The 16,639-nt window shown below is 41.1% G+C and overlaps 1 protein-coding gene and 2 long non-coding RNA genes across 4 annotated transcripts in view; 1 reads left to right on the forward strand and 2 right to left on the reverse strand.

Moving 5' to 3' along the window:
• Positions 1 to 16,314, reverse strand: part of slc2a15a (solute carrier family 2 member 15a) — a 43,859-nt gene extending 27,545 nt beyond the window's left edge. For both annotated transcript variants that reach the window (XR_014877768.1, XM_085183675.1), the window contains exons 1-3: positions 16,094 to 16,314; positions 10,891 to 10,989; positions 5,891 to 6,051 (exon numbers count right to left, since the gene is read on the reverse strand). Coding sequence is in view for 1 of the 2 variants with exons in the window: in XM_085183675.1 (XP_085039801.1) it covers positions 5,891 to 6,051; positions 10,891 to 10,989; positions 16,094 to 16,138 (305 nt within the window). In the remaining variant the exon portion in view is untranslated. The remainder of the gene's footprint in view (positions 1 to 5,890; positions 6,052 to 10,890; positions 10,990 to 16,093) is intronic.
• The window catches only part of LOC146504771 (uncharacterized), a 126,714-nt gene that overhangs the window by 99,875 nt on the left and 10,200 nt on the right, over positions 1 to 16,639 (forward strand). The gene's annotated exons all lie outside the window — the stretch shown is intronic.
• On the reverse strand, positions 12,466 to 16,087 carry LOC146504775 (uncharacterized). The gene is made up of 2 exons (XR_014877771.1): positions 15,638 to 16,087; positions 12,466 to 12,685 (listed from the first exon to the last, which is right to left on the reverse strand). It is a non-coding gene; the product is annotated as an uncharacterized LOC146504775 (long non-coding RNA).

Raw genomic sequence — 16,639 nt, forward strand, 5'->3', positions numbered from 1 at the left:
ACAAAATGCTTACACACTTTGCTCATACGCTGTGATCAACCATAGATCTGAAGAATGTGAAGAAATGGATCAGCTTATAAATACGATTTTATTTTCATTTAAATGTAGACTGACAGGAATGTGGAAAAAAGGAGAAATGTGTCACCAACCCATCATATACATGATTTTGAATAAGAGCATTGGTATTAATGGTTGAACATGAAATAATAATTCACATGTGATTTTGCTAACACTTAATACCGATCAGAACATAATCAGATATATTATTATGTATGTTTAAGTTTAACCAATATAATGAATAAGAAAATATTATCCATGAAATGGTTCCGAGACAGGCCGGCTGAGAGGCTGTGACCTTGTTGTGTGGAGACAGGAATGAACATGACTCACGGGCACACAGTGAAGAGAAGTTGTGCTGAGTAAACTGTGGTTGGCAAAAAAAGTTTTTAATTAAAAGAATGTATATATATAAGTATTCCTCTGTGTTTGAATTGGAAAGAGATTACGTTAAAACGGGTGTCCTAATGAAATCTGATGTTTGAAGTTTGTGTCAAAGTATCTTTGTGAAAAAGTGGAGGGAGGATGATATGTTGCCTGTGAGAAGACAGCAAACTAGGAATTAAGTATGAATCTCACAGATGTAGGTGGGGCAGGTAGTCTGTGTTTCTGGCCCTGCAACACCCTCCTGACAGTCGTACCGGTGAGGAGCCAAGGAGACGTTGTTCATGTACCGCACAGTAAAAGAGCTGCATGAATTACTGGGCATTAAATCTATAGACTGATGGGCTGGTGGAGCCGCTGAATACGATCATGATTCGGAAGTTCATTAATGAGGATGAACACAACTGGTTTGACCCTCTGTTGTTCGCAGTGCGGGAGGTGCCCCAGGCCTCCATGGGATTTTGAGTTGCTGTTTGGCAGAAGGCCGTGGGGGGTGTTGGACCTGATTAAGGAAAACTGGGAGGAAAGCAAAGAATGAGATTCAGTACGTTCTGGAGCCGAGAGCAAAGCTGCAGCCTTGTTGGAGATTATCATGATAAAATTTGCTCCCAGGAACAGCCTGAACCCCCGGAGCCAGCTCATCAACAAGACTCCTTACAGAGTCTGACTACGGAAAGGAGAAATCATTAGCCACCTTCATGTGGATGACATTAAGCTGTATGCAAGGAATGAATGAGGCACACCACGAGGATCTATAGCAACAACATCATTTGGAAATGTGCAGTTGGATGGTATGAAAGAAAGAGGTTAGTCAGAACTGAGAGGGCTGCACCAGAAAGCAACGCTACAGACACCGAGGACAGCTACGAGTACCTGGGAATCACACAGGCAACGGGAAACATTGAGAGGCCGCAAGGGGCGGGCCTAGCCTGTTTGGTGCCCTGGGCGAACACCCCCAGGGTGTGGTAAATGGACTGGTTCTTATAAAGCGCTTTGCTACTCTGTCCGAGCACTCAAAGCGCTTTGTACAGCTAATTCATTCACCCAATCACTTCTAAGCTTAACATTCATACACATTCACACTCCGATGGATGCATCGCAGAGCAACATGGGGTTAGTATGTTTGGCATGCAGACTGGAGCAGCCTGGGATCGAACCACCGACCGCTCTGCCACCTGAGCTACTGTTAACTATCACAGCCAAGTGGCTAATAAACGTAAACAGAAGTTTCCACTATCCCTACTAATTAATGTTTTCTTGTTGTATCTGTTGTGGTCAGTGCTATCCTCTGTCCTGTTGCATGCTGGGGCAGCAGGTTGAGGGTCACAGATGCCAACAGACTACACAAACTGATCCACATGTTGTGGGGATGGAGCTGGTCTCTGTTAGGGTGGTGTCTGAGAGGCGGATGTTGTCCAAGATAAGGACAATCATGGATAACACCTCCCACCCACTCCATGACATGCTGGAGCACGTTCAGTGAGAGACTGAGATTACCCATAATGCACCACTGACCAACACAGGAAGTCATTCCTGCTTGTGGCCATCTCTCTGTACAACTCCTCCATCTAACACACTGTGAACACTGCAATAGTTACATCCTTTTTACACACACTCTTTTCTACTCTGGAATATTCTCGTCAATTTTGTTTCTATTTATTTTTAATCCCCTCTGTTAATCCTTGATATTTATAATTGAGTGATCTGTATATATTAGTGCTATTTCTTAAATGTGTAAAATCTGTAACATAATGTGTTGTTTGGAGTTTAGTCTGTTACTGTTTCTATTTTTAGAATTTCTTCTTGGAGCAACTGTAACTCACATAATTTCCTTAGGGATTAATAAAGTATTCTGACTATAATTGTTTCAGGATGACTTGCCATTATCCAACGATACATCTGCGTACTTGTATCTTTTGCACCTGATCTTTGACTTTTTCTTGTCCATCTTCCATTGGTTTTAATTTTGCATTCCAGAAAACCCATCCCCCAACCCGAAGAGTCAGCTGAATGGGAAGAATAAGAATGAGATGCAGGAAAAGAAACACTTAGGCCCTACTGGTCAAAGACTAGCGAGCGTCAGAACCACTATCCAGAATGGAACAACTAAGATCCATGAGTACATCAGGCAGACGGCCACAACTGACCACCTACTTAGTGAATACCTCAGGCAGGAAAGAACAGAAGCACGAACTGGAGCTACGATGAAAGGACAGGCCCCAGCATGTACCACCAGCAGAAAGAAGAAGTGGCTGATATCAAGAAATCCTACCTGGCTGGACAAAGGTGGACTGAAAGATACCAAAGAGGCACTAATCATGGCAGCACAGTAACAAACTCTAACCACAAGAGTTCACCACACCAGGCTGTGAAAGATGCTCCTATGGCAATCCAGCACATAACAGCAGGGTGTAAGATGCTAGCAGGCAGGCCATACATGGGACTTTAACCAAATGACTGCAGTGCATTGCCCAAAGCATCACACTGCCCGTGACAGCTTTCCTTCTTCCCATAGTGCATCTGGGTGCCAGGTGTTCCCCAGAAAAATGATGCACATGTACATGGCCATACACGTGATGTAAAAAAAACCATGATTCAGTAGACCAAGCCATCATCTTCCTTCTCCTGTTATCATGAAACTGATCACTGATCAGCTGATCGGCTTTTCTCTCTTGTTTGTTTATCGCCCACTTTGCGCCAGAAACAGGAAACCAGCGGAAGTCTCGTTCAACAACAGCAGCACGTTTAAGCTTGATCAGCTGTTGTTAGAATTTATTTAATATTAATTTCTAGTATCAGCTGATGTTCGCTGGAGCCACAGCTGTAAAGCTGCTGGTCATGATGGTTTGGATATGTGGTGAGAGGGAAACATGAAGATGAAACCAGGAGATGTCCTTACTGAATCATCAGAGCTGAACAGGTGATGGAGAAACAGGTTTACCTTTTAGGTGACATGGATGAGTTGAAGTATCTAAAAAAAAATAAATAAATTTGTTTCTAAAAATCTAAACCCATTTTCTCTCAGCTGAGGATGAAAGTCTGGGTTCTTCCAGACAAAATGGTGAACGTTACTGACCCGATAATCTTAGAATCTGCAGTTGTGTAGAAATAGCATGAAGAGACCTCGATTTTTCGGTATATTGTGTGAATGAGTGTGTGTCTGAAAGCACTGTAGTGATATTGCTCCTAATGGCTCCTCACAGTATATGACATAGTATATTATTTTTATTTACACTGTAAAAAATGTTTCATATAAATCTTACATGAAATGTATGAAATAAAAAAACAAAAACATTGTCTGTAAATTAACACGTCCAGTGTTGGGAAGGTTACTTTTAAAATGTATTCCATTACAGATTACAGATTACATGCCCCAAAATGTATTCTGTAATGTATTCCGTTACGTTACTCAATGAGAGTAACGTATTCTGAATACTTTGGATTACTTAATATATTATCATGCTGTTTACAACTACATGAATGTACTATTGCTGTGATTTATTACTGTTACTGAAGGTCCGCGGCTCCGAACCGTAGTAAAGGGACCTCTGGCTAATACGGTGGGTTCTGTGTCGGCTCGTAGCTGAAAACTAGCTTTACTTTGTTGTCTGGGTCAACTTTGTTAGCAGAGACAGAGAGAGGCGTTGAAAGGCTGCTCCAACAGAACTTATTGTTTCAGAGGAAAACACGAACACGGTGTACAGTCGAGTCTTAATAGCTTACTTACAGCTGGGCTCGTCAGGCTCTCTTCTTGGCTGCAGTGGTTATTATTATATTTACATGCTTCCAGCTCCCGTTTCTGCTCGATGACAGCTCGTACTTTTCCTTTTTCTCCCTCCCTCGCTCACAGACACATAACGTGTATGGCAGTCCATTCTCCCTGCAGCACGGACTACACTGCCTATGATGCTACATTCTTTAGAGCTATACCTGTAGCATTCTGCCTGTTAGCTTAGCCTATTCACATGTATTCCGTTACTCCCCAACACTGAACACGTCTAATGTAAAATAACATAAATAAAGATAAGAAGATAAGCCTGTTCAATTCTAGTTTTAGGCTGTAAACACATATAACGTGATGCATTGAGTGTAAAGTGACACAATTTTACAGATGGTGTCAAATTAAAGAAAAATAATACAAATAGAAATGCACAATCTATGATACATTTATAAATATAATGATTGTCAACAATAAATCATAAATGCCTGTGAAATTACAAGTTTGCAATAATAAAAATATAATTAGTGTTATTTAGTATTGTTTTGAATATAACTTTAAAAATAGTTTGTAATTTCTTGGCTTTTGCTGCAGACATGTTACATGTTGCATCAGTAGAAATAGCCTGGTAATATAACACACAGTAAAACTGCGTAAAGACTGGAGTAAAGACTCCAGCATAGCACTAAGTCTCTATGACTAGTCACACTGCGTATACTTAACAGGGCTGTCAGCTAATTGTTATTGACTACTGAACCAACTCTTCTTGTCCTGAGGCAGAATAACCAGGACCAGAAGCTGCTGCTGGTCTTCTGCTGCACCTCAGTGGAGAGCGTGCTCTCCTGCTGCCTGGGTGTTTGGTGCACAGGTGCCACTACTAAGAACAGGAAGGGCCAAAAAAATATTGGCTGCACTCTGCCATCGCCAGCTCCTCCTTTCTCAGGAAAACCAGGGCCATTACAGGGGACTGCCCCACCCCCCCTGTTTGACCTGCTGCCCTCTGGAAGGTGCCTCAGGCCAAACAGGTCCCAAACCTCCAGACTCACAAACAGCTTCTTCCCCAGGGAAACCAGGACTCTTAACAAGCACTATCCCCCCACCGATGACCACCCAATCTGAGCCATGGTCAGGCCACGCCCACACTGACTCTACTCAGTCCATATACTACTTCCAAGCACTTTGCAGCCTTTTCTATTGTGTGCCTTCCACTTGTTTGTATATATTTCTTCTGCTTGTTTATTCCTGTCTAACTATTTATATTTTATACCTGCATAGATGGTGTGGAGCAGCCACGATTGTCATGGTATATGTACATGAAAATAAAGGGCTGTTTAATCTCATCTATGGTGCTTTCAACCTCACATTCAAAGACTTTCATGCGTCGCAGAGCAACCTGGGGTTAGTATCTTGTCCAAGGATGTTTGCCATGATGATAAATTTCTGTTATTTTAAGGTATTTTCTGGCGACCCACCTGCCAGGTATTATGGTGTTTTTGAAATCATTTGGGGGGATTTTTTATGGAATTATATTGTATGTTGCATATATGAAATTTCAGCCCACACATACCTGGACGGTGCTAATGTGTTAGCTAACTACGCTAATGCGTTGACGCCGTGCACGGGGCGATCCGCAGATTAACACTGACAGCACTACTTATCATATGTAGAGTAGAAACTGTTGTATACTTCTCAGTAATTAAGTTAAAATAAAAAAGAAGACGAGTGTTTTACCTGCCATAGCGTGTGACCAGCATCCCCACAATGAGTGAGCCCAGCAGACCTCCAACCGCAAATACAGACACAGTCAGAGAGTACATGAGGGTCAGGGTGTCCTCACTGAGTCCTGTCCCATTGCGTTCCACCACGGTCTTGTTGTAGAAGTCCTTGATGTACTGACAGTGTGAGGAAGAGCACAAATAGGATGCATTTAGATAACAGACATACAAATAAGATCAAATAAGGATAGAAACAAAAAAGAAAGACATGCATCCAGCCATCCATTCATCCATGACCTATACAGCGTCGGCATCCTTCCAGCTGCTGATCTCCTGCTCCCCTCACTCGTGAACAAGACCCACAGATATTTAAAGTCCTTGCGTTGGGCAGTCACTTGCCCCTGACCCGGAGTGGGCACTCTACCCTTTTCCGGCTGAGGGCAATGGCCTCTCCACCACTGCTGAGAGTTGGCATAAGAATTAAAACCTCTTCTTTCACTTTGAAACAAAGAGCCCAGCTTCCACCAGCCACTGCTCTCTCGTCTTCCAGGAACACCAGGTGAGGCAGGTGCTGAAAGCTGTGAACAGGAAAGCTGCTGGGCTGCACGGAGTACTTGGTAAAGTACTTTGTGCCTACGCTGAGCAGCCAGAGGGAGTCCTGACCGGGATGTTTAACCTCTCACTGTCACAGTCCACTATCTCTCCACAACCATCATTCCTGTGCCAAAGTCATCTGCTTTTGTTACAGAAATAAAGATAATTTTACAGCAGCTTGCTAAAGGTGGCCCAAAACGTTTCAAGGTCCCCTCAATATACTGAGGTGTTGTGGGATCATATTGACAACAAATGTTTGAGAACTATTCATGAAGTCTAAAAGAAATGACAAGAAAGCTTCCCAAAGGGTTCAGGCTGTGTTAAAAACAAACGGGGGTAATACCAAATATTGAATCAAGCTTATTAGAACTGAACAGTTTTTGCCTTGGATACTGCATTTCTGTGTATTTTTGTACATTTCAATAAATAAATGCACAAATTTTCCATTTTCCATGCAAAATATGAGGAATCGATATATGTGTGAATTCATCAGATTCCTAAATACAATTCAGTAAAACAACCCTGTGTTTGTACCATGTGGCTTAGACATCATGGTTACATGAGAGCAGGACAAACCTTCAGTTTTCACTCTGACATTTTGAATTAAAGCCACAAGTCTTGTCTGACCGAAACCTCCTGATCATCAGTTTACATGTGACAACACGTGTTAGCGCTAACTTCAGATTCCCCTGCAGGAGAACTGAAAACTGACAGACACATGCTGTCACTCAAGCATGAGCAGCATGCCTGGTTTCTCAACAGAGATCATTTTTATTTGAGATTTTCATTACCCCCGTGTGAGACCAGCCATGGACCAGCATTGTTCAAACCGAATGTGTATGTGTTCAAACTGTTACTTGTAACAGATACGAAAAGATCTCTCATGACCAGTGCTGGGACTAACGCGTTACAGTAACTACGTTATTATTGTGGTAACGAGCACGGTAACTAGTTATTATGGCAAAATCAGGAACGCGTTAGTCGTTACTGGGATTTAGATTTAGGCTCGTTACTCGTTACTTTGTGTGGTGGCATCGCGGAGCTTCAGATTCAGTAACATTAGCAAGTGGGGGAGGCAGCAGGTGGAGGAGGGAAAGGGGAGGCAGGAGGAGCAGAGACACGAGGCGGCCGCCGGTCAACGTGTGAACTGAACTTCAGGTAAGAAGTTATGACCTGCAGTCTATCTGGGTCAGATATAAACCAAGTTTAGGTGGAGTTTATTTTCGTTATGCTGACTTTAGGTGGCACAGTGCACTTGTGCAAGTAAGCAAGCTAGAAGACTGGCAGTCTGGCTGGGTATCCAGTTAGCAACACTTTAGCAAGAGAATTCTGAGTAAAACCAAAGTTACTTTCCCTAGTAACTAGTTACTTTGAAAGTAACGAGTAACTTGAAGTAACTGAGTTACTTTTGATAGAAGTAACTAGTAATGTAACTAAGTTGCTAATTCAAAGTAACTTACCCAACACTGCTCATGGCTAGCAAGAGCACTCACAGACCGAACTCCTTTGGGTTTCCTGATGATCATTATTATCAGATATATTTTTCAGTCAGTAAAAGCAGCAGTTTATTTTGTGTTTATTTTATTTTATTTATTTTGTTTATTTTGTGAGAAATATACAGTTATCAGGTGCCAGCACCTACCCTTTATGTGAACATTTACATTACTACACCCAGATAACTTTAGCTTGAGCAAGCAAGGTAACAGACTGAAGCTTCATCTTCTTGACTGAGCTAACCACTGTTAGCTCAGATTCTTTTTTCCAGATGCCTACATTTTTGGATATCTAGTTTGTGTCTTTACATCAAGTTGAACAGTGCTGAATTAGCAAAACCAATCAGTTGCTATTATATTTATATTTATATTTATATTTATATTTATTTCACATTGTAAATGTGACTATCCAGAGACCAGGAAACAGCTTCTCTCTGCAGCTTCTCGCCTCCTGTTACCCCCCCCCCCCCAAACAATTTAAACACTAAAAAAACACTAAAAAAACCACAACATTAGCTCTCTCTCTTCTAAGTCCCTGTTAGTGCCTGTTAGTTAGCAATTATTTGCAAATTGATTTACTCTGCCTTCCAGAAACCTGGTTGCAGCAGGATGATTATGTTAGTTTAAATGAATCAACACCCCCGAGTCATTCTAACTGTCAGCTTCCTCAAAGCACAGGCCGAGTCTCTGATTTCTCAGACTTTATATCTAATTTAGTTCTGAGCTCAGATAAAATAATTATTGTGGGTGATTTTAACATCCATGTAGATGCTAAAAATGACAGCCTCAACATGGCATTTAATCTGTTGTTAGACTCAATTGGTTTCTCTCAAAATGTAAAAGAACCCACCCACCACTTTAATCACACTCTAGATCTTGTTTTAACATATGGCATAGAAACTGAACATTTAACAGTGTTTCCTGAAAACCCTCTCCTGTCTGATCATTTCCTGATAACATTTACATTTACAATAATTGATTACGCAGCAGTGGAGAGTGGACTTTATCAGAGTAGATGTCTTCAAATAATTAATGCTTGAGTCTTAAATATGATCAACCTTTCTCTGTTAATGGGTTGTACCTCAGGCCTTTACACTTGCAGTAATTAAACCTTTACTTAAAAAGGCATCACTTTATTTAAAGAGTCTCAGTCAGATGAAAGGCTACCAATGATCTTCTTATGGCCCATGTTTCTGAACAAAATCATTTTAACTGCGCTGCTAATGTTCTTATATACAATACAAAATTGAAATTAAAATTAATTTAAACATTTAATTTATTGCTGGATGTTGTGACAACAATTATTGCAATGCAAATATTTCACACAGAGATCGCTCCTCAGGCTCTGTACTGGAAACTATTGGAAATCTTCACTGTTCACGCTTTCCAAGTAAATGAACAGTTATAGTGGTAATGATCCCAGTCACATTACTCAAGTTATCTGCCGCTAATCTCAGTATATCACCTTTGCGAATTATCTTAATACTCTGGTTCCAAACCTTTGCACTGTGAAAGAGACACAAATCCAAATCCAACAAACATATCCCTCAAATAAGTGTCCAGGCTTTTTCTTCAATGATTTAGTTAGCTAGTTATACGTAGAAAAACTCTATGTGCTTACAGGTAGGAGAGAATTAACCTTCAAATTCAACCTGGTCTTAATGAGCGACAACAGATTCTTTCTTCACACATCAGGAGACCAAACAGCCACAGAAGCCAACGACTTCCAGACCCGAATCTTCTCTCTCTCCTATCGCTGTGATTGTAACGTATGAAGTATTTACAAAACACTGGCAAAATAAAAAGAAGAAGTTTTTATAACAAACTTTATCACAATGTTAAAATGAGGGACTTTTGCTTTTCTAATTTTTGTGCTTGTTGTTCAGCTGCCAAGTTTAATTTGAATTGTATTGAAATGATCGTTGCTGATTAATGATGGTGTCTTTCTACAGACAAGCAGCAAAGCCCCATCTCTGCACGTCTGCAAATCTTTCTTAGTGAATGCCACTGATGCGTTTTGACCTTTAATAAAAAATAATCACTGATAAAATAAAATAAAAATCCTGTTTTCAGAATCATGCAGTTCAGAGTACGTTATTAAAACTGTTCTTAATACATCTGCATTTTTAACAGAGTGTAACTGAAACATGTACTTGATAGGATGACTTAACAGTCAGATGTCAGAACATACCTCTTCAATTTATTTAGATCCGCTGAGTCGGAGAAAACTCATGAAAACTCCGACATCAGAATATGAGTCTTATTTTTATCTCGGGGTAACTGTGAGGGCACGTGCTCCCCTCCCTCAGACAAACTGTCGTTTTCAACAGAAAACACCATTTTTACAAAATTACAATACTTTGTGTTTCAATAAAGAAAGAACTCCAAGTGCACCAATCACACATTTACACATAAATAAGCTAACCAATCAGCAATTAAGGGGGTTGTACTGGCTGACTGGTTAAACCCAATGGACTGAACCTCCACAGATTTAAAGGGGAAATGGCCCCAAACGTAGTTAAATCTCAAAAGTGCTCAGAAAAATGCAAACAAGTTAAAATTACACACAGCAATCACAGGAGCTATAAAAAAATGAATAAAAAAAATCTTTGTCCTTTTCCGTCTTGGAAGCTGTGCCAGAAATGTTTGGATATCTATGTTGGCCGAAAGAGGCAACTTTGAGTGTCTGATTAATCAATATTATTGGGACTACAAATGGAAACTTAAACACACTGAAACCAAATTCCTGACACTTGCCAGAAGATTATGCAGGTTCATATGTAATATCTGGCCATGCAGAATATAACGGGTGTTATAAACAAATGCACTTCAATAAGTTACTTTCCAGATGTGTGTGTGTGTGTGTGTGTGTGTGTGTGTGTGTGTGTGTGTGTGTGTGTGTGTGTGTGTGTGTGTGTGTGTGTCTTACCACAGCAGGGGAGTTTACCACAGCCAGATTGTACCCATAAAGCATGGAGCTCCCAAAGGAGGTGAGGAATGCCACTGCCAGCAGAGAGGCCGTGAGGTGCTGCAGACAGAGAGACGCATGCAGAATATGACGGTCGTAGCTTCTTAAAGTTAAAACAAAAATTTATACGCTGTGTGAATAAAAAAATCAGTTAAGTTTTAAACGGTCATTTTTTCACCAACATTCACAAATCTGTGATTGTCAAATAAGAAAGTCACCATGTTTGTGTAAAGCAATCAGATTAAAAACATTACTGTGTGAAAGTCTTTCACACAGTAATGTTTTTAACACGTCTTTATATTTAGCTCTACTTTTTTTTTTACATTTCTGGAAGTCTTTCAGTGCTTTTCTTTGGACACTGGCTACTTTTTGATTCATTGCACTCACTGCGCCTGACTATCTCTTAGAGGACTGTGTGACTCTTTAACACTGACTCTTGAATCGCTCAAGCACTGATAAGGCACCGAGCCTTTCCAAGGGAATGAACTGGTATGTCTCTATGTAACAGACAACTCACCACATTACTCATTTAAAATTGTATCTTCAGACTCTTTGTTTCTAAATCATGTTGTAAAAATATATATATAATGTATTACTGTCAGTTTGACAGGCATGCAGTTGTACTGTTGCACCAAGAGCAGTTGAATGAAAACTTGGTGCATCAGCGCGGTGTGTGGTGCACCTTAAAAGGTTATAGGGAATTGCACAAGTGGCGGACATTTAAAACAACGATGATGAACATCATGATGAACAGAAAGTGACGGCCTTACATAATACTGCAAACGACAGATGCAGCACCAGAGAGATGCATTTGATCCATCGACTGTTCACTAGCTTGCTAAATTACACAAGAACTGAACTGAACATCAGTGCGATGGGTCTCATGGAGCGATCAGGTGCAAAAGTAGGTACAACAGATTGTCTACAACCATGTCTATAACATGATGCCGTCGCTCCTGAAGCAGTATAGGGTTATCTTAACAAAAAATAGAAAGATAGTCTGGAAACAAAGAAGAGCTTTGAGTCCTGCATCTGGCTCCAGCTCTTGCCTGCTGCTGCACGGTGCTGCCTGACAAAAAGGGTTCAGACTGTGTTGAAAAATAAAGGTGGTCCTTCCAAATATTATCTTTCAAGCTGTTTTCCCTGTACATTGTATTTCCATGTATCCTGACACATGCTTCAATCAACCACCATACCTTTCCCATTTTCCTGGCAAAATATTAAGAAATGAACAGTAGCTTATACACAATACTGTAAGTTTATATACAGTATAACTGTATATAAACTTAACACAAAACGTAAAGGAATTGGTGTTTAGTTAATTATCTTGTTGTAACAATAGCTCTTGGCAATAAAACACAAATGTTTCTTATTTCCCTTTAAATACAGCCACATTTGTAAGGACGATGACAAAGTTAGTTTTAATTATGACCACCAGCCATAATAAATGGTTCGCTTTTTGTCAACAATCCTGATTTGCATTCCTTTGTCTGTGTTTGGGTCCCTTAGCTCAGCAGTCTCCAACCTTTTTTGCTCCACGGACCGGTTTATGCCCAACAATATTTTCACGGACCGGCCTTTAAGGTGTCGCGGATAAATACAACAAAATAAAACTAGTACCGATACCGAAAAAAAGAAGATTTATTCATAACACACGTGAAAAGACCCAGGAAAACAGAGTAAACGATAAAAACGATAACAAAATAACGCTGAAAACCAATAAAAACCCTGAAAACTATACATTTCACACCTGAGCCTCAACTCTCGCGGCCCGGTACCAAACGACTCACGGACCGGTACCGGTCCGAGGCCCGGGGGTTGGGGACCCAACCTTTTTTGCCCACGGACGGTTTAATGTCAGGACAATATTTTCACAGACCAGCCTTTAAGGTGTCCCAGATAAATACAACAAAATAAAACGATACGACCGAGACAAAAACTGTATTTTTGTAAATATAATAATAAAGCGAATTCACTGTATAATTGTGTAACATTATTAGCAGCGTCCTCCTGAAATGCGCCAACAACATTGAGAGTAACATCCTCCTCTCTGCCCCTTAATGCTCTCTGGTCGCTATGGTAACACGTAAATAGTTCTTTCAAAATAAGACAACAACAAATGGAGCTTAATAGACCAGTAAAGAGGCTCAGCTCTGTCCTGGCCTGTCCCCTACACCCGTGGAGTAGGTGGGTGACAGGAGTATTTTAACCAAGCTGATGCTCGTTGTGGACAACACCTCACACCCTGCATGAGACTGTGGAGGCCCCGAGTGGCTCCTTCAGCAGTCGACTGTTAGCCATGGACTGAGCGTAGGTCCTTTGTCCTGACAGCAGTCAGGCTGTACCCACACACGATGAATGCTGTGAGCAGGATTCCTCTCTGAGTGCAACCAGCAACCTGCAGGAGCGTGAAACTCACTGTGCATGCTTACACCACTATACATTTATTCACAAGTTATTAATCTTTGGCTCTTTCACAGCATGTCTTTGTCACTGCAGATAGGTTCCTCTGCCAGAGGTGTTTATCCTGTTTAAAGGGAGTTCCTTCTCACTGTCCCAAGTACTTCCTCATAGGGAGGCGTCTGATTGTTATTGTTGGGTCTTCAGCATGTATAGCACCTTGAGGGGACAGCTGTTGTGATTTGACTCTATGTAAATTCTGTTGAACTGAGCTGAATTGAATTGGGGCAGCACGGTGGTGTGATGGGGGTACTGCTGCCTCACTGTGTGAGTTTGCATGTTCTACTCGTATATGAGTGCGTTCTGTCCTGGTGCTCCTGCTTCCTCCCACAGTCCAAATACATGAAGGGAAACTCTAAATTGCCCATTGGTGATAATGTGAGCATAAATGGTTGTCTTTCTATGTTAGCCCTGCGACACACTGGCAGTCTGTCCAGACTATGAGGGCTGGGATAGCCTCCAACAACATGGAATCTCCTCTCAGGCCTCGTAACAACCAAGCTGAGTCGGCACATGAGTAAATATATGAAAGGTATTGGAAATAACAGCACAGGGCCAAAGTACTGAATCCTGGTTGATAGAGGCCGGCAGACTAACCTTAGTACCTCCTGGACTGACTTCCAGAGAGAGCCCTAGACATGGATACTGGACTACTTGGCAGAGTAAGAGCTAATAGATGCTAACATCCTTCATCAGAAACTTCATAGAGCACTGGACGCCAGCTTGAATGATATCACACAAGTAACCATCAACAGCAGAAAATACCGAAGTGATGGACTCTCCCTACTTCTGTCCTGCATAAGGCTCCACCCCCTACCCAGCTCATCTCCAGGTGTGGATGCAGATAGAGATTCAGGAACCGAGTGACCATCAGCCACTTCCCATAGATGATCCACCTCAGCAGCATGTCACTCAGACTGGATAAATGTAGACGAATGGTTGCAAAGAGGGAAAGTGATAGGATAGGATAGCTACAAGTACCAGAGGATCGCACAGGTCAGCTAAAACCATCGGTGCGTTCTGTTAGTGCATTTTGTGTAGGACGGTTCTTAACTGAGAGACGTGACCCGGAAGCATCTGCAGGGCTAACAATAAGAGCTGTTCCATTTATACTGAGCAAAGGAGCTTCAGTGCGTTGTTTTCTTCAGCAAACACTATACAATCCTTTATGAAAGGGGGTAAAACACTGTCTTTTCTGTATAAAAAGTGTTTATTAGTACAGTCCTTTGTTGTATTAAAGCCTTTAGGATTCATTTTTACTTCTCAAATTTTGAGACTCATGCATGAAGTTTGAATGAACATCATACATGTTGCAATGATGGGCTGGTGTTTATTGTTGACTCATGGCTGATCGTCACACAGTCTGCGTTCTTGGTTCGATTAAAATGCTACTTTTCATGTCCTGATGTGTTTGTGTCCGACATCATTAGCTGCACACAAGACCTTTCCTGAGTCGAGCCGCACATCGAGGCTTATTTCAGCTTGTTCTTCACCAACGAGTCACAGAGGTATTGATTATTCTTTGATACATTTGAACAGGAGGACAGAAAATTGTGTCAGTCATGAAGTCAAGTTGTTTATCAAACTTTAGTGTTAGTGTGTTAACATTTCTGCTATCCTCTCTATCAAAGTGAAAGTGTCATCCAGAGTTTTGCGCTGAGTCTCTTTTAGAACATTTTCTAATTTATCTCCAAAAGTTGATTGTGTTCATCTGGACGTAGCGTTTGTGGGAGAAACGTTTCGTCATCATCCAGGTGACGTCTTCAGTCTCAGCTGACTGCAGGTTTCCCCGATAAGAAACCTGCATTTACTTTCCTGGATGATTGAGAATGCATCAAGACATTTTCTAATTTACATTTTCTCTTCTAGGTTACTACATGTGAAATACTTTACTGAAAGCATTTACATCTCTGGACATCACAAGATGGACCAGGAATATGAGAAGAATAGATTCATCAGAGGAGAATTTAATGTAAAATGAGCCTCTCACTGGTACTCTAAAGCAGCGGCCTCCAACCTTTTTTGCTCCACGGACCGGTTCATGCCCGACAATATTTTCACGGACCGGCCTTTAAGGTGTCGCGGATAAATACAACAAAATAAAACCAGTACCGAAAAAAAGAAGATTTATTCATAACACACGTGAAAAGACCCAGGAAAACCGAGTAAACGATAAAAACGATAACAAAATAACGCTGAAAACCGATAAAATCCCTGAAAACTATACATTTCACACCTGAGCCTCAACTCTCGCGGCCCGGTACCAAACGACTCACGGACCGGTACCGGTCCGAGGCCCGGGGGTTGGGCACCGCTGCTCTAAAGCTTTATTTGGTGTAATATACAAATAAAATTAAAAACAGATTCTTACAGCTGAGAGTTTTCATTGATTTTTTACAAACATACATGACAGATTAAATTCAGAATGCTTTCTGTTCACTCGGTTATTAAGCTCGACCCACTGGAAACATTATTTTGTTTACTCAGTTTCCAAAAATGAGTAAATCTTGTAATAGCGATTTCTTTTTACCGCAATAAATGTTTCAACTTTCAACCTTACTTAAATAATAATACTAAATAGATTATAAATAATAAAGTAGAGGCCTCTTCTCGGTATTAAATGCTATTAGCTGCTGTAATTAATGTCCAGCACAAGATGGGATCAGTCAGTTGACCTGTTTAGTGCCCATCTGTCTGTACTCACCGAAGTGATTTTCCCCGACGGTGGAATTAAAACCTCCTCAGCCATTTAAGAAACGTGTCAGCTGGTCCCAAAAAAGAAAAATATGATTTCTCTACACTGCAAAGAAGCTCATCTCCTTCACAGCAGATGTGGTCAGACAGGCTCTCAACCACAGACTGAAGTATTCCAGGCTGTTTCTCCAATGAGCAGTCTGTAACAAACCCACATAGTACCATCACATGACGGAGAGCAGCGTGACACAGTTGGAGAAAAGCCTGCTGGAAGCTATTAGCTCTAAGTCAATTCACTAAGAAAGAAATAGATGCTAGAGAGAGGGAAAGAAGAGTGTGTTTGTAATAAGAGTAACAGAAAGGGAACCAAGTCAAACACATGTGAGACAAGAGAGACGTCAAGAATGAAGGCAAAGAGGAACGAGAAGATGAAAGTTTAAGACAACATGCTTTCCAAAATAAACTCTGTGATCTGCCGTGCACGGCATACATACTTATGGTGTCAGTAAAAGAGAACTATTGGTATTTCTTCTGCATTCATAAGAACCACCACACA

The sequence above is a fragment of the Neolamprologus multifasciatus genome, chromosome 13 (genome assembly GCF_963576455.1).
Source record: "Neolamprologus multifasciatus chromosome 13, fNeoMul1.2, whole genome shotgun sequence".
NCBI classification, from domain to species: Eukaryota; Metazoa; Chordata; class Actinopteri; order Cichliformes; family Cichlidae; genus Neolamprologus; species Neolamprologus multifasciatus.